At 41.4% G+C, this 22,140-nt stretch overlaps 1 protein-coding gene across 2 annotated transcripts in view; it reads right to left on the reverse strand.

Moving 5' to 3' along the window:
- Msrb3 (methionine sulfoxide reductase B3) overlaps nt 1-22,140 on the reverse strand; it is a 120,177-nt gene that overhangs the window by 31,117 nt on the left and 66,920 nt on the right. For both annotated transcript variants that reach the window (XM_051170904.1, XM_051170902.1), the window contains one exon: nt 15,429-15,457. In XM_051170904.1, the coding sequence (XP_051026861.1) occupies nt 15,429-15,457 (29 nt within the window). The remainder of the gene's footprint in view (nt 1-15,428; nt 15,458-22,140) is intronic.

The following is a 22,140-nucleotide window of genomic DNA, read 5'->3' on the forward strand; positions in this document are numbered from 1 at the left end:
TACTTACATATAGAAGTCAAAAATAGACAAAAGCTCAAAAACCCATGAATATGTAAAAATTAAACAGTATTTTCCTAAACGACCAAAATTTTTTAAAAGAACTTTTTAAAAATCTAAGACAAATGATAATGAAAACATACCAAAAAGCAGTTCTAAGTGGGAAGTTTCTAGAAATAAATATCTATATCTAAAAAGAAAGTCAATATGGTAGTGCACTCCTGTCATCCCCAAACTTGGGATTTGATGGTGTACAAAATGAAAATTTTGAGAAATTTCTTTTCTTGGTGAATTGCAAAAAGCAAAGCAGTATGGATGTGATAAATGCACAGCAGCACAGAAGTAAACACAGGACTGACAGAACTGCGAGACCATTTTCACTCTTTTGTGACTTTCATATTTCATAATATCTGTAGTGTGTGTATATATGTCCATATCCTTTGTAAACAGATAAAGACACACATATATGAAAAACAAGAACAGCAAACAGATCACGAGGTGAGAGGGCAGACATCTGCAGGGGTGTGGATAGTTCACAGTAATACAAAGCTTCACATGTGTAAACATAGACTCTCATGCCGAGCAAAAATATGAAATAAGATCAGCAATATTATTTTATAAGAATCTCTCAGCACTCAGGAGGCAGAGGCAGGTGGATCTCTATGAGTTTGAGGCCAGCCTGGTCTACAAAGTGTGTCCAGGACAGGAAAAGCTACACAGAGAAATTCTGTCTTGAAAAAGAAAAACAAAACAACAACTAAAAAAAAAAAAAAACAAATCAAAAACCTCACATGAATTAAAAATGACTAAAGGAGGTTAATATACAAAAATGGCAAGCCTACACCAGGTAAATACAGCCCAAGGAAGGCAGAAGTGACACAACCCTGTTGTAATAAATAAAATAAGCTCTAAAAGCATCAATTAGCCTAAAGGGGATATTTTAATAAAGGATGATAATTCAAAAACACATAACTTTTGATGTATTTTTACATATAACAGACCGGTGAATTGCATAAGACAAAAATTAATTGATAGAAAGACACACACACGCACGCACACACGCGCGCGCGCGTGCACACACGCACACACACATGTGCACACAAACACACGCACACCCACACGCACACACATGTGCACACACACACGCGCACACACACGCACGCACACATGCACACACACGCGCGCACACACGCACACACGCGCACACACACACACACACACACACGCACTGTGGTAATCCTCATTTACTATAAGGGCTGTTAACGCGCATTATTTCAAAAACAGTGAAGAAGGCAAACAATAATAAAGGGGGCAGAAACGACATGTGCTGCATCTGGAGCCACTGGCGGGAAATGGTGGTCAGTGGGCTGGCTCTTACCTAACATGTACAAGGTCATAGATTTTTATCCCAAGCACTGGCAAAAGAACAGGACCTTATCGAATCTTCCTATCCGTTTACCAACTGTAACCACTTGTAGAGCAACAGGTCAAACAGAGGGAATCCGAAATGGAAGAAACAGCACACTGACGGGGAGTCTGGGACATGTGGTATCAAAGAGGCCAAAATGTCAATCAGACTTGAAAACCCTTAACTTTTTGACCGAGATTCGGGAGCAATATTCAGGACTTTAGGAAATGAGTCTGCCCTGGGAGCTCAGTTCTTGACAGGTTCCTGACAACAAGGACTGAGAAGCAAGGCCCCGGGAGACGTGCAGTGCCAAAAAGGGCTCCCAGGGATCACACAGAAGAGCAGTTGTCTGAACAGAGACAAGTTCAGAAGGAGACTTGCCACAAATGTGACCTGTTGCTGAACTATAATCCGTGGAATTAGAGACTAATTAATTCCATCCCGTCTTCGTTCTTTGATTCATTCTTGAGTTCAAGCAAATGTTCACTGAACGTCTAGTAAGAGCCAAACCTTGTGCTGGATGCAGAGAAAACGGTGAATGAAACAAGAGGACCGTGTCTCCACTCACATGTGACTGCGTTATGGATTACCAGCCATTCATCCGTCTAGGGGGCCTTTTAGAGCACGGCATACCTAAACTCCAACACTAAACACTTTGAGATGACCGGTCCCCACTGAACACATGGATCTAGGCTTTTTAAAAGTTTATTAGGTTATTCTGATGCGAAAAAAAAAAAAAACTGTTGAAACGAAGCAAAGCGGGCATGAATAAGCCCAGGTGCAAACAATAGGCGCACCACCGCTGGAAACCACTCAACGACACTCCACTCCCCAACTCTTCAATTATCCTCTCCTCCCCTGGGCTTGTGGGTCCCTGGGATACACTCCCATTTTCTTTTAGCACTTAGCTTAATTATCTTTCTAACCCAACTTTTCGTGATCTTTCACATACAGCTTACAGAGGAGTGTCGATAACTCTCCCAGAACCCTGGATTCCTCAGGCTGCACAATGTCACTGCATCCATTTTCCATCCTCAGCTACAGAACAGATGGTACAGGTCTCTAACACCGATCCTTCCAGATACTGGTCCAGACTCCCAGCAAGTGTAGGGCTGAGTGAAGGACCCTTTTCCCTCCCACAAATGGGAAATCGATTCTTGACACCCCAACAGACAACCTCAATAAACCGTCTACTGAAACTTCTGTATACTACCAAGTACATTATAGGTGCCCCCCCCCCCGAAACTGGCCTCCAAATATGCCGGGTTTTGCATAACAAAATATATCCTAAGCTGAAAGTGATTCATTTAACAAGCGAGCTTCTGAAAAAAACACAACCCTCTTTGAGTTTGTCCATCTATCACATCCTGGCCAGTGTGAGAAGTCTCGACACTGCTTACATGAATTATGGACAGAGCTGGAAGACATATGCAGTAAGTTCTAGGCTACATTTAGAAAGCCACAAATTGAAGGCCTCCAGCTAGACGCACGCCCGTGGTAGCTTCATTGAACCAACAGTGATTTCTGAAGAACGCACAACTGCTGTTGATCACTTGTTCTCTTTCTCGGGAAAGAGCCAATCCGTCCCTACTTTAACTGAGCTGTGTTTTAGCTGTTAGTTTTAATATTCAGTAAAATCACCATGAGAAAAGCCACAGACCATGAATGTGACTCTACCATCTTTTGGCTTGAGAAGTTCGGGTTTCCAGCTTTGTCTCTTTCTCCTTTAATGCTTCCACATTTCAGTCTTGGTGAGCTCCTCTTGCTCCCACAACATGCACATAGGGCGACATATTCCTGTCACTGCTCACTTGATGGGAAGTCCATGCCAACTAGCTTCCCTTCCTTTGTACCACGTGTTCCAGTGTTTCAAGACAGTGCCCCAGCAGGTACATTCTGAAAGCCACTGGGCGGAAAACACTGATCTTTTGCTGGGAACAGAAGTGGTGGGCACAGTGGAAATTAGGAAAGGTTGCATAAAATTATGTCCCGTTCTCTGTTTATAAATGCAATGAATAGTTTTGCAGATTAAATTACAAAATTACATGAAGCTATAAGAAAGATAATAACGCCACCTACAACAATACCTCATTGAAGTAACTACCATTACCATTTTGGTGGTGTTCCTTTGGATTTTTTTTTTCCTACATAGAGAAAATATAGTGACCTGCCCCTATTATGGAGATTTGGGATATTTAGACCCCCTCTCCTCTCCTCTCCTCTCCTCTCCTCTCCTCTCCCCTCCCCCTCCCTCTCTCCCCTCCCTCTTTCTTTCCTTTTCTTTTTTTCCCTATGATCATGAGTGTTTTATGAACATTCTTTCACGTTTGTCTTTGAATATTTTCTCTATAAAGTCTCTGAAATTAGAATTTCTGTATAAAGTAATCTCAAATTGCTTTTCAGGAAAAAAAAAAACATCAAAATTCTGTTCCCATTTCTAACCCTCAGGCTTTGTCTGAATATACTCTTGAAGCCCTAATTTTTGAGTAGGCCAAATAATAGCTTGTACTATTTATGTTTCTATGATTCCCAATTTGGTTAAACTTTGGAAACATTTACTGGTCTCTGATAATTATTCATTTCTCTTTTTATGCTTTTTTTAAAGTTTAGGCTGTTCCCATTAATAAGGTAAAGTTCACAATAGTGTACTTAAAACTGTGTGCTCGGTAGAAAGCGGGACATGGCAGAAGCAAATAAGGCTGGAAGAGCTGGGTTTCGGGTTTGGTTTTGGTTGTTGTTATTGTTGTTGTGGTGGTGGTGGTGGTGGTTGTTGTTCAACACTTAAACACATGGAAAGGAAGAAGGGAAGGGAGAGAAACGAACGTGCTCTCGTCCCTCAACTGGATTGATGAATCACTGTACATTGCTTGTCGGAAAACTGGACACTACAGAGTGAAGACAACTTCCCAGTTGCCATCAGAAACCAATGCACGTTTCCACAGCAGTCCTCCGCCAGAAGGAAGAGACACTAAGAGATGGAACAGTGTAAGGCAGATCAGAGCAGACACAAGCAGAAAGCTGTATCCACACTTTAAAGGGATCTGATACCAGTTCCTCTGATGTGCAGCATGGTTTGGCTTTAGGCTCACCCACTCTCCTTTCCTGAAGCAAACAGCCCCCTCACCATCATCCTTTCAAAGCCAGGCGGATGCGCTTGTTTAAGAGGAATGGTTATCTTTAGACAAAGCAGACTTCCTTCCATTTGCCATTTTATGTAGTATTTACACATAACCTCAGGGAAGGAGAAAAATGAGGGATTAGGAAAGACTTCCTCTAGGTAAATATGACAGAGAATGAATACACACCATTATCTGGGGATTAAAAGGCAGAGAGCTAGAGTCAGTGGGCAAATGTCCAACATTCAGAGTGACACTTGTACCACCTATTTAGGCCCAAGCGACACTTTCTGAGATGGTCTGTTTCCAAGCAATAAGGCTCTGCCTAGCTGTAAAGATAAAGTTTTTAAAGTGGATACCGACTAATTGAAAACAATAATCTCAGGTCCTTTATGCTAAACCTAATAAATCTTAACACTTTAACGAATACATTAAAGATATCACAAAGGCTACATTTGAGTTGAAATTCACTCTTAATTTATGCCTTTTGACTAAAAACCAGGCACAATTTGATAAGGTTAAACAACTTCAAGTGGGTTATAATTGATAGATTTTTTTTTCCTGTAATATTTTACTAGCTATAAATTTCAGGGCAGAAACAAGATAGTGGTCATTAAAAACAGAATGTGAAAATATTTTAATCTTCTTCCGTCATTAATCATGTCAGTTCTGCTGGATCACCCAGTAAGCTATCTAGAGCAGATTTAGGCATTTTCTAAAGCTCAGCTTTCCTGCTCTGCGTCATTCTGTGTGAAGCTGTCCTCCAGACTCGGTGACAAATTCAGATAAAAGATACATACAGAAGCTTTGTTACACAGACTCACGACTTGAATTGTGATATGTCACGTGTTAGGAGGCACATAAATTAGAAAAGCATACGTAAGGAAATTAACGCCAAAGGAGAAAAAAAAGCATAAATCTAGCAGTAAGAAGAAAAGGATGGAAAAGCGGCCGCCAATCAATTTTATCCACGAGTCTGCCGACAACAAAGCAAATATGTATTTTGAAAAAAACTACACAAGGTTATTTTCAGAGAAACTAACTTATCGCCCCAACCAAGCATCTCTGCTTCTTCCATCCCCTGCTTTAGAGCAAAGTAAGCTCAGCTTTACTTCCACATCTTCCATTCCACCAAAGGGGTTAAAATACTGTCACTGTAACAGCTGCTAATCAACCTCATAGCTAACCAGATACTGCAACAGGAATCTTGTCCCTTTAGGACTTAAGCACTCAGGCACTGTCTGGCTTTGTCACTCACAAAATAGACAGCAGAGAGGGGCCGCATTCTCATCCTTATCTCAACCATGTAAGAACATCCAACTAGTGATATAATTTTGTTGTAAGAATTATTTTTGTTAGATGCGAAATGAGTCTAAAGCAATTCACAGCTAGCTAAGGCAATGTAGGAGCCTTGATCCTAGCCTGTGTCCCAAAGTCCATGTGGAATTAAACTGTAACGTAAACTTCCAAGTTGATAAAGCTTTCATTTTGACATTAACATCTCCTTTTTAGTTCGTGGTCACTAGGAAAATGTCTTTTTCCGAAGCATCATAATATATTTACATATACATGAACTCATCTCCACCCTCCCTCATGCTAACACTTGGCAGCTTGCAAATTCAAAAGTTGCCTAGAGGCATAACAATATTACAAAGAAAATTTTGAGTAAGGAATCATAGTTTATTATGTCCAAATTTAATATAATTTTTAAACATTGGGGGAAATTTTTATATTCAAATATATGTCCTGTCAATTGTTTCAAATCTGTAGAATCTACTAAGACTGCATCTTAGAAACAATGAAAATTCTAAGATCTAGCTATGCAGTCTTCTGTAATCCTGAAAAATCATATCATCACACAATGAAGAAAATGAATATTGCAGCAGGCAGAACATCAACAAAAAACTCAAAGTTTCTAATAAGTAAGTCAGTAAAAGCCACATACTCTGGCAATGTCGTAAGAAAACTGGTGACGAAAAGTTGTGATGAAATTGAAATCATTTCTATACAATTGAGGAAACAAATGTGTAGATTAAAATTGATTTTAACCAAGTCACAAAATATAATGCATTTAAATGGATATTCCTATAACAGGTGGTGGTAGCACAGACCTTTAATCCCGGCACTGGGGAGGCAAAGGCAAGCAGAACTCTATGTGCCTAAGGCCAGCCTGGTCTACAGAGTGAGTTCTAGGACAGCCAGGCCTACTCAGAAAAACCCTGAGACCCTGTCTCAGAATAATATAGATTCCTATAAAAAGAAGTCTGATGGGCTACATTTGAATGAAATATTAATGTTACCTTCATTTACACAGTGAAAACATTTTTCTATTAGTATACAACACCAGAAAAGATTAATGTTAATGAAATGTTATGCATAAATAAACTTAATAAATAAATCTAAAATGTGAGGGGGGAAAGCTATAGATTCTTTTTTAAAATTCCTTGCAGAGCCTCAGGCTTATTCTTACTGCTACAGTATAAAATGTGAACTTCTGCATGGCTGCTCTATGCTACTAAACTATGCCACTAAGTATTTCTACTGACCTTCCACCTAGTCTTCCATTCATAGCATGAATGACTTGGATACAAAGTAATTTATGGATATATTGTTATTTAAAAAACAAAAAACAAAAAACACCACTTCGGTTAATGGTAAATTTCCAAAATTAATTTGAAAATGGTATATAATAGGCACAATATACTTTACAAAGTTCAACAACATTCCATCTGTCCTTCATCCACCCAGCAAGCATTACGCATGCCATGTCATGGGAAACTATAATGTGAAGTGAATATTTTTAATATTTAGTGGTTAAATATTTTTATATCAATAAAATAGGCTACTATTAATAATAACATCTGAATACAATATGTGCTGTTTGGCCACTCATGTTCTTAAGAAACACTGTGTGAATCTCTCATATGTATAAAGATAGAAAAATCAAAGGACCCGGGATCAGCAAGCAAAAATTTACTCACAATTTGTTTATATTCAGCACCTATCACAAGACATTGAGAAATGAATAATAACTAGAATATATTTTCATCATTTTAAATTCTATGTATGTGTACTTGGGTATGTGTATATGCATTCAGGAGCCCCCAGAAGCCAGAAGAAGGTGTCAGATCCCCTGGAGCTGGAAATGCAGGCAGTTGTGAGCCTTGGGTCCTCTGTGAAAGCAATAAATGTGCTTCACCACTGAGCCACCTCAGCTCCAGAGGACTCTCCTATAGAACGTTCTTTTCTGTAGTGTAATCCCATAATACAAAAGAAAAGGGAAGATATTCACATTAAAAAAGAGTTTTAAAAGTCTTCCTGAATATGGAGTTCAGTGGAGGGATCTCTGCCTCAGTTAGAACTCCAGTAGAGGGAAACAACTAGAGCCCACACTCAGGAGGCTGAGGCAAGAAGAAAGAAACCTTGTTGAAGGCAAAACGAAACCTAAAAGAGTGTTTTTAAGACACGTAGAAGAGTGTTTTAACATTATAGACAAAATAATGTCTACCTTTTTTAAATTTCCACTTGTTCTTTAATGTATTAAGCCCCCTTGCATATTAGAACAAGCTGTTAGACTCTTAATCCTGTAAACAAGACACGTGTTACACCAGCATTTCTGGGGACCACAGAGTGGCATAGCTCATCTCTGCCCAGGAATGAGTAAAATGTGTCAGGGACATGAACATTTCAAGGATGTTCTGTGTTGACGTATAACGTTGACCTATAAAGCCAACATTACCAACTGTTACTATCATCTACAGGGTTAGCCCGAACTCTTTATTCTTTACCCTAGAGTCTGTGTTAAGATCTCAATACCACCTTGACCTTTCGACAAGATTCTCTAGTTCTAGTGGGTTGATTCACTTACTCATCCCCAACTGCACTTGCCACTGTATCTCTGAACTTGTCCCTCAATGACTACTTAACATGTTCTCCCTCGGGCTGGAGAGGTGGCTCAGGGGTTAAGAACACTGCCTGCTCTTCCAAAGGCCCTGAATTCAAGTCCCAGCAACCACATGGTGGCTCACAACCATCTATAATGAGAGCTGGTGCCCTCTTCTGGCGTGCAGGCACATATGCATTGTATACATAATAAAAATTAAAATAAAATAAAAAATAAAAAAAAAAGATGTGCTCCCTCCTTGCTTATATCAACCCCAATTCTTGAACACCTACCACATTCTAAAGGAGTTCCCTTTCTACTTGGGTACCATCAATGAGAGTCAACCATGCTGCCACGGACATATAGATGCCATTTCTTTAGTTAAAGTATAAGGTCAGTGGAAGTAAGAAACATCATAAGTCCTCCTCCACGTCTTACACATGCAGGTAGATATTGGAGTGAAAACATCTCCATGCTAAGCCAATGCTTTCATAGTGGTGTTGTAGGCCAGAGCACTGGAGGCTAACATGCCATTAAACACAACCATACTTGGGCCAACATGGACCCAAACTTAGCAATAACTACTAGTACCTACAAATACCTACACGGCCTTGAGTAAGTTGCACAGCTTTTTGCAGCTGAACTTCCTTCACTGCTGAATGTGGCCCAGTAGAACTCGATAAGATTTATGAAAATGTTTTTCATGGAAAAGCACTAGGCAAATATTTTCGTTATTTATCAGGAATGCCACAGCTTAAGTTAGGTTCCCAAATCATGAGAAATAAAAGAACTGAATCTATTTTAAAAATATAATCACTCTAATTCAATAAATATTGTTATAAGGTGACTGACTTGAGTGTAAGATGCAGTGGGCATACTAATAGACATTTAGCCATCTCAATTGTGTGCTTACTCTGCACTGTGTGTCTCATCTACACTTCTCATTAGGAGAAGAAAGAACAATTACACCCGTACTAGCAGTGAGAACGTTTTCCTAAACATTAACACACCCAAGAGAAAACCAAATCTCCAAGTCTGTGTTTCTTTTTTTTTTTTTTTTTTTTTTTTTTTTTTTTTTTTTTTTCCTTTTTCTTTTGATTATATAAAACCTTCCAGAATTCAGCTATAACATCACAGGGGAAAATCACACCTTTAACTTCAAAAAAGAAAGAAAGATATAAAATTTAAATTCGTGATCCAGCAGCAAACACCAAACAGTTAAAAGGTGCTGGGAACAAGGAAACTTTTTATGTCAAAGGCAGCCTCAGCACCCGGCCCCTGCTCTGCCACTTCCTGCCTTACTTAGTTTATGACTCCGTGCTGGGCTTGCTTTGACACAACCAGTAAGGTGGTTACAGTGGAGACCTGGCTTCTCATTCCAACCTCAAGCAGGGCAGGATTCACAAACGCACATTCTGTTATCTTCCACTTCACCTCTCTCGGGGCCCATCTGCTGTGCCCCTGAGACCTTAGCACCATTGGCTATCCTCATAAAAGCTGAGTAAGAAACACAATTGGACAATGCAAAGGAAAGTGAATTTGTCTAAACTTAAAATATATTGGCTCATGCTTAAACACCAAGAGACTCTGAAACCTACCATCTGGAGCTAAGGTTAGTCTTGCTAGCCCTTCTCTGCAAAATACACAGAGAAACCAACGGGAATTCCTGTTAGGGAACCACGTTCTGTAAGACTCTATGAGAGAGTTAATTGTGTCAACCATGTTCACAGCTACCCACCTCAACACCTGGCATAGAGCATTCCCAATAAATATAAGTTGAATGAATGAATTGTTGAATAGCCAGTATTTTTCTTACTTCTATTGAATGATGTCCAAGTATGGATTTCAGTGTTTTGGTAGAGAGATTCATATTTTATTTCCCTTCTCCTCGTTGTCATTAAAATATGAAATTTAAAGCACAAAATTGTAAAGCCAAACTATATTGTCAACACAGTCATACAAGAATGGAAAATATTTTCCTTATTAACATTTCTCGAGAAGGGCAAATTGCCTTATTTGTTAGCAAGTCTAAAACTTTAGCTCTGCTATGTGCAATATCTCCCTCTCCCTCAGCTTATCGCCGCTCATAATTTTGCACTCTGCATTTCGGTGCCTTTGGGCATCAACGGATCCGATTCTTTGGTTTCCTTCCCCTGGTGTGGAGATCCCTTTTAACTATGGATCCTAACACTGACACTAGCTGCTTTTTGTTCCTTGAATTTTTTTTTTCACCCTTCAGGATAATTATACTCTTTCATGCCTTTTATTATCGTGTCGTTTAGGACCTCCTAACCTTCTACACTTGGGCTTTAGTTAACAGAGAGCTCCCACCTCTGCTCTCCACACAAAACCCTGCTCATTAGGTTTCTTAATCCTCCATAATTTGCTTTCATGAAATCTTATACCTTTGAGACATTGTGTTCTATGAGCCTATTTCCCTAGGACAGTTAGCCCAAGCACTACTGAAACAGCGAGCACAAAACCTATGCTTATCCGCTTTCTATAGAAAACATTGTTTTAAGTGGTGCAGAGATGGCTCAGTGGCTAGAAAGCTTTGTCTTAAATGTTTATGGGCCATGAAACTTTTAACTTGGTATTTCATTTTTTTCACCCAAACACTGCCTGCGACACTTAAAAGCTAGAGCAGAAGGGCCACAGGCCGTCTTTAACGGACAGCTACTGGCTTGCACACATCAGAATCTTAGACAGAAAACAACAATATCCTACCTCATCACTGATTAGTAAATTACTGATTAGCAAGCTGTATCTTTGCATCATTGCTAGAATGTAGAAGAGAATAAAACCGATGCGTTTTTTGGAAGTTGTTCTGCAAGAGCATGAACGACACACACACACGCACACGTGCGTTTTTCAATTTCACTGAAGACCTGGGTCTTTTCAACCATTCAACCTAGTTTTCATCCATCCTATTCATTGACCCTTCTGCTAAGGGCTATGTTCCCAATGGCCAGAAAGAACACGTGTTTCCCATTTTATTTCTAACTTTCTGGGAGTCCTTGTTAGGAAAAATTGTTTTGGTTTGTGGGATGAAAGAGTTAATGAATTTTCCAAAGGTGCCAAACTTTACTCCAGCAAAGTTCACACTTCAACTCTGTACATGTTAGTGTGTGATCCTCCCCGTCCAGATGACAGAAAGCAAAGCCAGAGTTCTTTCTTTAATTGGTTTGCATCCACGCACTGACCTCCGGGGCTCTGTTTATATAGCCTATCATGCAATATGCTCCACAGTTCCCCCCTTTCCCCCCCCCACCTTCAAAAGCTGTCCCCCCCCCCCCACCCCCTACCCCCGAGATGTGAAACCGGCTTTCATGTTTGGTCACTGCATTAAGCTCTGTGCTCTGCTGCCTCTAGCGTCAACAAGCTTCCTGGCTGGGCCATGGGGTGAAGAGCAGAGCGCCTTGCTAGTTCTGAACATAAAAGGAAGTCTGTTTTACTCTCTTTGTAAGATCACCAACCCCACAAGCTCTTAGGGAAGAGACATCCACCAGGTACTCATGTTAACACAGAAACTTTCAAGTTTCTTTAGAAAGAAGGCCAACTCATTATTCTCAACTGACAAAGGCAAAACTCCAGATCGTCGGGTCATTAATCAACAGAACACATTTTTAAGTGCCTGGGCTCCGACAGCAGGGCTCCTAACTAGATGACTTTCCAGAAGCAGAACTTCCATTTCTCTGTCTGAGCGTGAACATGGAAGTGCGGCAACCTCCGATTCATAACCCATGTGTGGCCATCAAACTTCTACAACAGGTAAAAATCCTGAAAACCCCACTGACCCCCCATTCAGTAGGCCAAAACAGTCTGTAATTGTCAGGTTTTAAATACCACATAAAACTGACTACCCTTAAAATACTGTGAGAAAAACTATGTGTGCAAAATTATTAATAATAATATTTAGATGATTGTTAGACAGTGCTCACTGATAAATGCTGTACTCCCTACTTTTAAGTATGATTGAAAATTTCAACATAAAAATTTTAATTTTAGGGGTTGGAGAAATGGCTCAGTGGTTAAGAGCACTTACTGTTCTTGTGAAAGACCCAGGTTTGGTTCCCAGCAACTATATAGCAGCTTTTAACTGCCTGTAACTCACGTTCTGGGAGATCCAACACCCTCTTCTGGCCTCTGGGCACTACACACATATGGTGCATATATATGTAGGCACACATGCACATAAATTAAATAATTCTTAATTTTTAATTTAAAAAATTAATTTAAGGAGCTGAGAAGATGGCTCAGACTTGCAAACAGGAAGACTTATTATTTTTTATCTCCAGAACCCACATATAAATATATATAAAGTCAGGCACAGTGGCACATGCTTGTAATCATATCACAGCAGTCCAGAGGCAGGTAGATTGCTAGACATCAATCTAGACTATTTGGCAAGTTATTAGCCAGAGAGATAAGGCCAGACATGGTGGTGTATGCCTTTAACCCAGCAAAGGTTATCTCCTGGCCTGCATACACACATGCATGTGCATACCACACCACACACACACACACACACACGCACACACGCACATACATGCATATACACACACCACACATATACATAGACACACATACACACAGGTATATGCAAACACACCATACATACATACACACACACACAAACACATTTTTTTTAAACAGTAGAAAGTTGTCTGTGGGCTTTCTTTTTATTAAATAAAAACCAAACAAGCTTTATGGTCTTTTTCTGGTTGACAATTTGGTGTGTATTCAACCAACTGGTTTTTTTTTTGTTTTAAACCACGCGATAGCAATGAAAGCCTTTCTTTTTTCTAAATCTTACTGAACACCCTGAAACTCAACTGTACTAACTACAAATAGTGTGCAGTAAGCCAATCCATAAACTGGGTACTTTTCTTAAATAATATGTATACATACGCAAATCTGTAAACACACACATGTGCATGTGTATACTTTGAAATCCTTTGCCTTGCGGCCAGCCACTGACCATCATGTTTAACGTGGCACCATTCCTCAGCCAGAGCTATTGCTTTGTCAAACCACGTACAACATTAAGTAGAGCTAGTACCTTCTGTGTTCGATGAACAAGAATCTGAATCTATTAAAGTCATACGTTTAATTGTTCCAATATGGCATCTTATTCATAACCAAAATTTGCACGATAAAAAGCACCAAGGAATGAGCACCGTGCTTTCTTTGTCTGCTTCCTCGTCAGTGGTAAGCTTAGTGCTCAGAGCTCAGAAAGGGGGAAAAAATTGCTCGTTTCACAACCTCTAAATTTACTCCAGAGTTGAATGCAAAAAGCAAAGTACAAATAAACTTTTAACTCCCATGTCCCATAAGGTTTTAGGCATCTCTAACTGAAGTTTCCAAAGACATGCGGGTGTTGTCTAACAGACATTCAAAAGCACAGAAATGAAGAAAAGCATTATGGGCAAAAAGAATCTTAGGTCAAAAGAGTGAAATGTGAGCCTGTACAGATGTTATAACTATTTCCATGATAAACACTAGCCTTCTGTACTTGAATTTAGCAGCACACTTTAATTTGGATTAAAAAATCTTAACATAAATTATTTGACTTTGACAATAGCAGCCTAATATTTCAGCCTTGTACATTAGTCCCAGCTTTCACTTTCAAAATGGACCTACTGGAACTTTCATTTTTAGAAGCCACAGTCCTCATCTTAAACTTTAAACCAACTTCTTGCCTGAAATTTAAAGAACTAAATTATATAATCAATGAACAACAGTTATTATCTTATTACTTTATGGCTGACAGAATTTTTAAGGCTTGTAGTTAATGTGTAATTTCATTCTCTGTCAGTTTATTTATTATTATACTTAGAGATTTCAACAATTAAAAACATTTTCACCCTATTTACATCAATTTCATTTAGTCAATAACCAAATAGTTGCTTCAATGTCATTACATCTTTAGCCTTCATATTGTTGATATTTTGTGCTTGGTTTTTTGTTTGGCACGTGTAATTCAGAAGTCCCAGAACACTGACTAGAAAGAGTTTTGGAATCCTGGCATTGAAGTTAGGTGCATTCATTAGGTCAAATCTAGAAGACTTCATCAGCTAAGATAAGACTCCCTCAAAACTAGAGAAACTCAAAGCTGTACCACACAGGGACGATCATGAGAAAAAAAAGCAAGCTAGCTCTGTGAGGCTATTATCAAAAGGAATTTACAGCCACTGGTTTCTCTGTGCTCAATAAACATACACATTTTAGAAAGAGATACAGTGAAACTCAGTAGTCAAAGTGTGACTTTTAAATCCAGCAAGTTATATACATTTTTTTCCCTGAAAATCTATTAGGATTGAAAACTAATGTTGATGTATTAACAATCCATCAAAGGGCATAATCCTTGGTACCCAACATGAGACAAATTTTGTGTTTTAGTTATAAGCAGCTCTGGGAACTCTGCAGTCCACAGATCTTAGCAAGAGGTAAAGGATACAGCCAATTTTGAGCATTGCAGGACTACATCCGTGCTTAACAGCAAGAAAACATCTAATGCCACTGATAATACCACTGTTGGTAAATCCTGTCTCGATAAATACAACACAACAGCTCAAAGTGATTTTAATTTTCTATCATCCTTCAATAAAGCATTAAACCGCCTACGTCATGGATGAATCTCTATTTCTGCTCAAATAAAGTGTACCTACCGCCCCCAAATCACTTGCAGAGGCTCCTCGAACCACTTAGGATGCTTTGTCTATTTACAAAGTAATATTCTGCTGTGAGCAATGGGCATGCGCAACAGCTACCCCTGCATTTAAAAAGGAACTCTGCAGTTAGAGGGCATTTAATGTTTATTTCAAAACTATGAAAGATCCTAGCGTGAACATCTCAGATTGTGATCTGAAGTATCCCACAGCCCTGCATTGATGTGGGGCTCATGTCTTCAAAAGAGATTGTTCAGTCTGTTTAAAGTCAAAATGGCTCTAGATGTGTTGAATTGCTTTTCAGAGAATCACGTAAAAAAATACTCAGGATAACATTATTAATGTAAACATACCTGAACCCGAGTCAAATTTGGTTTCTGACCTGCAAAGAAAAAAAAAAGAAAAATTAATATAAAAATTGTAAAAGATCTGGCATAGAGAGATGTCGTTATTATAGATTTCTATATAATGCAAGAAATAAATCATTTCCTTGAGTGTAAACATAAATATTTATTTCAACCATTTCAACTGAATGCATATAGTGATTCAGATTACAGAGCAAACAAAATAATAACTTTCAAGGTTTGTTTTTCAGAGAAGGCATTTTTCCCCAAAATATCCAATCTTTCTTTAAGATAAACTTACTTCAATCATATTATGGAGCAATAGAAACAATCCAATCCATAGTTATGCATTTTTTGCAGGTTATTAAAGATTTTCAATTACTTAACACCAAGTAAATTTCCAGCAGATTCTTAGCACACAGCACATGAACTCAGTAACCCCACACACTTAATCAGGAGGAAGAGAGAACGGAGTCCTTGTGGGAACATTATGTTTCAGATATAGGTTAATACTGGCTGTAAACTCAGAAGCCTTTGAAGCCCTTGGTCCGGCTGTGGGAAACTGCTGTTGGGTAATTACTCTCGAGATGCCGCTGATGTGCTCTCAAGCAGAACTAACCCTGTGACTGGGCCTATCCACACAGACCACTGTAAGAAAGCATTGTCTATAGCGAGCTCCCAAACCAATTAGTGGGCATGCTCAGTCGGATTTATATCACAGGCTCACAATCAATGGTATATATGTTCACAGCTGCCACTGCGAGATACAAGAACCAAGCAGCGGGAGTCCCGCTAAGGACGTTACGTCGTCGTCGACGGAGAAGAGCTTGCCCCTCTCTGGAGGTGCGGTTAGCTAACTGGGGAAGAGGGTTTCTTTGAAACTATGCCAGAGTGTAGCGGAGCACTTTGGAAGCAGCGGCTTTCCTCACCTAAATTAGAGCTCTTCAAAGAAGAAGCGGGAAAATAAGAGGTTCCTTTGGTCACAAAAATTAGTTTTCTCAGGTCTTCTCAAATTTCACCTTATTTTTAACAAAATCAACAGTTTTCATATGCAGATTATATATAGGTATATGTGTGTATGTATATATATATGGAAATATGTATATGTGTATATATACATACACACACATATATACATACAGATATAAGTGTTTATGTGTGTAAGCACAGAGCTGGTCCTCTGTGTGGTGTGAGGGCTCACACATGCAAGCACTCTGTCCTTTAGTTCTACCTGAGGTCTGGCCAATCACGGCTTTAGTTCTACCTGAGGTCTGGCCAATCACGGCTTTAGTTCTACCTGAGGTCTGGCCAATCACGGCTTTAGCAACCACCTCTATAATGCAGACCCAACGTCCTTGCCCAACTCCATCCTCATCTCTGTCTGTCCTTCTCTTCCATGCCCCCCTCCCATCTCCAATGCAAGCTCATCTTACTCTTTCAGCTCTATGATTTGGGAAAGCCTGGCTTCATGACCACACCACGCCTCACAGCAAATCAAAGCCTCTTCTGCGTTACTCTATTGGCTCCCCTTACCTACTTCCTCCCTAGACGTCAGCCACGCCTCAGGAGCCTCTGCAGCCGCAGCATCTAGACACACCTGGTCTATGTACTCAGATGTCTGTCAAGGGAAACTTCAATGATGATGGTCTTGATTAAACACACATTTTGAGATATGAAAAATTATGTAAAAAAAAACTTTCAGAGAATCTTGTCCTGAGAAAGCTAGTCAATGTGTAATATATACCCATAAAATGCACATAAAATATTCTCACAAACCAACTAGTGCCCCTGGGCATCAATTAAACACTAGAAAACATTTTCAGAATCCTCAGACACAGTATTAAACATTAAAAGATACATTGTTGTGGCCAGGCTTAGTGGCACATGCCTTTAATCCTAGCAGTTGAGAGGCAGAGGCAGGCGGATCACTGTGAGTTCAAGGCCAGCCTGGTCTACAGAACGACTCTAGGACAGCCAAGGACACACAGAGAAACCCTGTCTTGAAAAACCTAAAAACAAAAAACAAAAAACTAACAACAACAACAACAAAAAACCATTGTTAATAATTAAAACACGATCATAAAATTAATATGGTCAGATTTGAGGTAAGGAGGGATTGGTCCCATGAATAAGTTCACTCAAATTTCTGTGAGGTTAGGCACTCACATAACCAGAGACGCAGTCCGTTGGGACATGCTGCATCATAGCATGTTTTGATGGTCTCTGTTCAAGAACACTCTGAGAAAGTGAGCAAAGTATAGACAGGAACAAGCAATCACTGGTCGGAGAGAAGGAGGATGTACAGTAACAGGGGCGTGGCTGGGAGCAGGCCAAGGGCAGTCAATCTACTCTGAGCATATCCTCTACAGGGTTAGTTCTAGTGGTGGCTATGCTAGATGCTGGAATACCAAAGATCACAAAGCAGGACACAAAACGGATAAAATCACGACGTCTGTAAAGATGTCCTTCTATGCCTGGACTATATACTCACACATCCTAGGCCAGGTTTATTTAGTCGCTTCCTTTGGTGTCACCAAGGGTAGGCATTTGTGCTGACTATGATGCTTTCCAACCTACTTCCCCCTCTTTTGTTTTCCAAAGTTCTAAAGAGGCACAGATCTGCACGGGTGAGATAATATTTCCGCACTGTTTAGCACCTCTCTTGTGGCTCACTGTGACCGTGTGGTCTAATTATTTCTTACTGGGACCCACCTCTTAAAGACCCAGAAGCTGAACACCATCACACTAGGGACCAATGAAAGCTTGGTGGGCAGACTGTGTCCACAGCCAAAGCACAGCAGGGCTTACACTAACATTTACAAATGTTTCAATGTGGGGGCTGCGGGGAGGAAGATCATCAGAAAAGGTTGACACTAGAAAATCCCACTATTGTTTAAATGTTTAAAATAATGTAAATGTTTAATATATATGTTCTTTTTATCATAAAACTGCAGGTCTTCGATAGAAGGCAGATTTAGTCACTGGGGAAAGTTGTATGTTCCTGGGGAAAGTGGTAAGAGTTATCACTTTCTTTTTCTTTTTTTTTTTTTTTTTAAGATTGCTTTATTTACTACATATTACATATACAGTGTCCAGCCTGCATGTATGCCTGCACACAAGAAGAGGACACCAGATCCCATTATGGGTGGTTGTGAGCTACCATGTGGTTGCTGGGAATTGAACTCAGGACCTCTAGAAGAGCAGCCAGTGCTCTTAACCTCTGAGCCATCTCTGCATCCCCCAGAGCTACCACTTTGTACTTACAGGGAACATTCCGTGTATATCAAAGTAAAAAGGGAGGGTTGAGGCTGAGGGTTAGCTCAGCTGACAGGAAGACCTGGATTTGATGCCCGATAGTGTGGGATGGGGTGGCGTGGGGTGGTTGAGTGTATGTGGTGTGGGGTGGTGGATGTGGGGTGGAGTGGTGTGGTGTAGTGTGGGGTGGGGTGGTGGATGTGGTGTAGGGTGGTATGAGGTGGTGTGGGGTGGTGCAGGGTGGTGTGGGGTGGGGTGCGGTGGTGTAGGGTGGGGTGCGGTGGTGTGGTGTGGGGTGGTGTGGGGTGGGGTGTGGTGTGGTGGGGTGGGGTGGTGTGGAGTGGGGTGTGGTGGGGTGGGGTGGGATGGGGTGGTGTAGGGTGGTGTGAGGTGGGGTGGGGTGGGGTGGGGTGGTGTGGAGTGGGGTGTGGTGGTGTGGGGTGGGGTGGTGTGGAGTGTGGTGTGGTGTGGTGGGGTGGGGTGGGGTGGAGTGGGGTGTGGTGGGGTGGGATGGGGTGTGTGGAGTGGGGTGTGGTGGGTGGGGTGGGGTGGGGTGGGGTGGTGTGGGGTGGTGTGGAGTGGGGTATGGTGGTGTGGTGTGGGGTGTGTGGAGTGGGGTGTGGTGGGGGGGGGTGGGGGGGGGTGGATGGGGTGGTGTAGGGTGGTGTGAGGTGGTGTGGGGTGGGGTGGGGTGGGGTGGGGTGGGGTGGTGTGGAGTGGGGTATGGTGGTGTGGTGTGGGGTGTGTGGAGTGGGGTGTGGTGGGGTGGGGTGGGGTGGGGTGGTGGTACAGAACTTCGGAGGCTAAAGCAGGAGGATGAGGAAGTCAACACCTTCCTCAGCCTTATAGCAAGTTCTAGGCTACCCTGAGCTACATGACAGCCTGATAATAAGAGGAGAGGGGAGGAGAGTGGTGGGGAAGAGGAAGAGGAGAGAGAGAAGGGGGAGGGGAAGGCAGAGGGTGAGAAGGGGGAAGGGGGAGGAGGAAGAGAACATTTTTCAGAAATTATAATATCCCAGGGCAGAAACTGGAATATTTCAGGGTCACATTAGTCTCAGAATTTCTTCCCACCCCTCAGTAAAGGCCATTTCTCAGATGGAACAGTAGACCAGTAGATGTTAGTTGTGAACACCCATAGCACGGTCTGCTTCCTCTGCTTGGATGCTCCATTCTCCCTGCTACCTAACCTCAGAAACATTCTGCACATATTAGCTTCATAGTTAGTTTTCTGAAGAAAAAAGTGACCAGACCAGGCTAAATCTGTGCCCCATAGCACTTCTACACCCTCCTCTGTGTGACACTCATTGTAATTCTACAACCCTTTATTTGGGGTTTGTCTTATAACATATCTCGGTGGTTCTCTTATCTACATTATTAATTATATATTAACTGTGCTTACTAGTGAGCATCACTGTGACATTTCCATACATTATGTACACTGTTTTGTGCTGATGCCTGGAACTCAATACCTGGAGTTCAACAATGATAGTGGCCACTAATTGCCTACCTGATAGCTAGTCTCTCTCTTTCCCTTGTTTCTGCAAGGTGCCAAGACATGCCCACTTTGGCAATGGTTTTTGTGCATGCGTCTATAACTGATTCAAGGCTAAGCCCTTAGCTCGGCTGAGTCCTAAAAGGTAAAGCCTCTCAGTGCGTGTCCTTGGAAAGGTCATTCTTCACTAAATGGAGAAAAAAGGTGATTGCGAGGGGAGGCCCTTTCCCCAGGCTCTGTCTCTTTCATGCCTTCAAAGGGCACCATGTGAAGATATGGCTCAGGGCAGCCACAGCATCTTGCAGCCCCAAAGGTTAGACGCCTGAATTACCACTCCAGGGCTGCTTTGCTATCATGGAGTCAGGTAAGAAACTTACTTTTAAAGCTTTTGTGTAGATTAAGGTGATCCTAAAAGAGCCGAGATTAGCTCCTGGAACCTATTAGAAGCCGAGTAAAAGTTTTCTAAGCAATAAAGCTACATAAGATTAACCTACAACAAGCTCAACCAGCAGTGGTTCAGCTACATAAGCTCAGCATTATATTATAAAAAAAGAACTACTGGTCTGGTTAAGTCTTACATGGTTGCAGTGTGAAATGGCACAGGAAAAAAATATAAATAAGAACAGCATTGAAAGTAACTAGAGAAACGGAGATGTTTTAAAGAAGATAGAAAGGGAGGTGACTCCACATTATCTGGTTTTCTCAATTTGGACAAATACTTGATGGAGTCTGGCAGGGTTACTGCAGCTCACTTCAGGAGTTACACCCACAGTGGAGGCTGCAGCCACGTTGTCCATTATCAGTGGGAGCTTTCAACGTGAGTTTTCGCATCTTGATAGAACCAGGAAGCAGCTCATTTGAGCCGAAAACAGGTATTAGCCCATCCCCAGCAGCCTATGGTAGTCAAGTAGGCCCTAACTCTCAAAAGTCCCACAAAGCCCTCAAACCACACCATCAAGTGGAGACCAAGAGCCCAAACACGCAGGCCCGTGGAAGGCACCTTATACGCAAACTAAAACATTCTGCCCCAACCCCCAGAGGCCATTTCATAATACAAAACACATTCAGTCCAGCTTCCTGGCTTAACAGTCCAACCACTGTTCAGGGCCCCAAAGCCCATTGTCTTTTCTGAACGCTACAGGCGAACAGCTATGAGCCCCTGTAAAATAATAATATTTAAAGTGACATCTTTCTGCTATCCGATGGCACATTTCCATTCCAAAAGGGAGGAATGGGGCATAAGAAGAAAACATTGGACGGCGGTAAGAGTGAAGCCCAGGAGGACAAACAGCCACCGAAACACTCCATGCTCAGCATCCAGGGCACTGGGTGACACCACTGACTGCTAGTAGGCTAGGGTGGCCTCGCCCCTTCAGCCCTGCCGTCTGCGGCACACCAGGCCTCTGTGGAGAGCCTGAAGCTTTCCTTGTCAGGTCCTGTACGTTCCTGGCACCTCCAACATCCTGGGCTCTTTACTGCAACTTGAGCCACCAAGCGCCTGCTTGGTGTTCCACCCAGGGAATTCAACCTTGCTACACAATGTGTGGATGCATAGGCTTTCTTCAACCTTATCACAAGGCCCCAGGACCCTGTCAATGCTGCATTCTAAAGGCCTGCAAGGCCAGTGCCACGTAGGCGATGCCAAGTCCTGCTGCCAATTCAGGATGTAAAGGCACCACTGGCCCACAGCTGCAGCAGCCTCCGAGTGCTATGTGGCTTAACCTAGGGACACGTGCCTAAGTGGTTCTGTACAAGCAGAGCCCTGGTTCTCTTTTCAAATACAATGCCTCTGTAAAGCTGGCCTCTTGTTGAATAATTGTTAATATTTAATATTGAAATGTTATTTTAGTGAAATCAGCATTTTCTCCTTAACCAGCTTTATACCCAAATGACCACACAGAGACACCAGGGCCTATTTTATTAGCCTATAGCACAATGCTATGCAATAATTACTCCATCCTAATCTTCCATGCT

The sequence above is a fragment of the Acomys russatus genome, chromosome 28, assembly GCF_903995435.1.
Source record: "Acomys russatus chromosome 28, mAcoRus1.1, whole genome shotgun sequence".
NCBI lineage: Eukaryota > Metazoa > Chordata > Mammalia > Rodentia > Muridae > Acomys > Acomys russatus.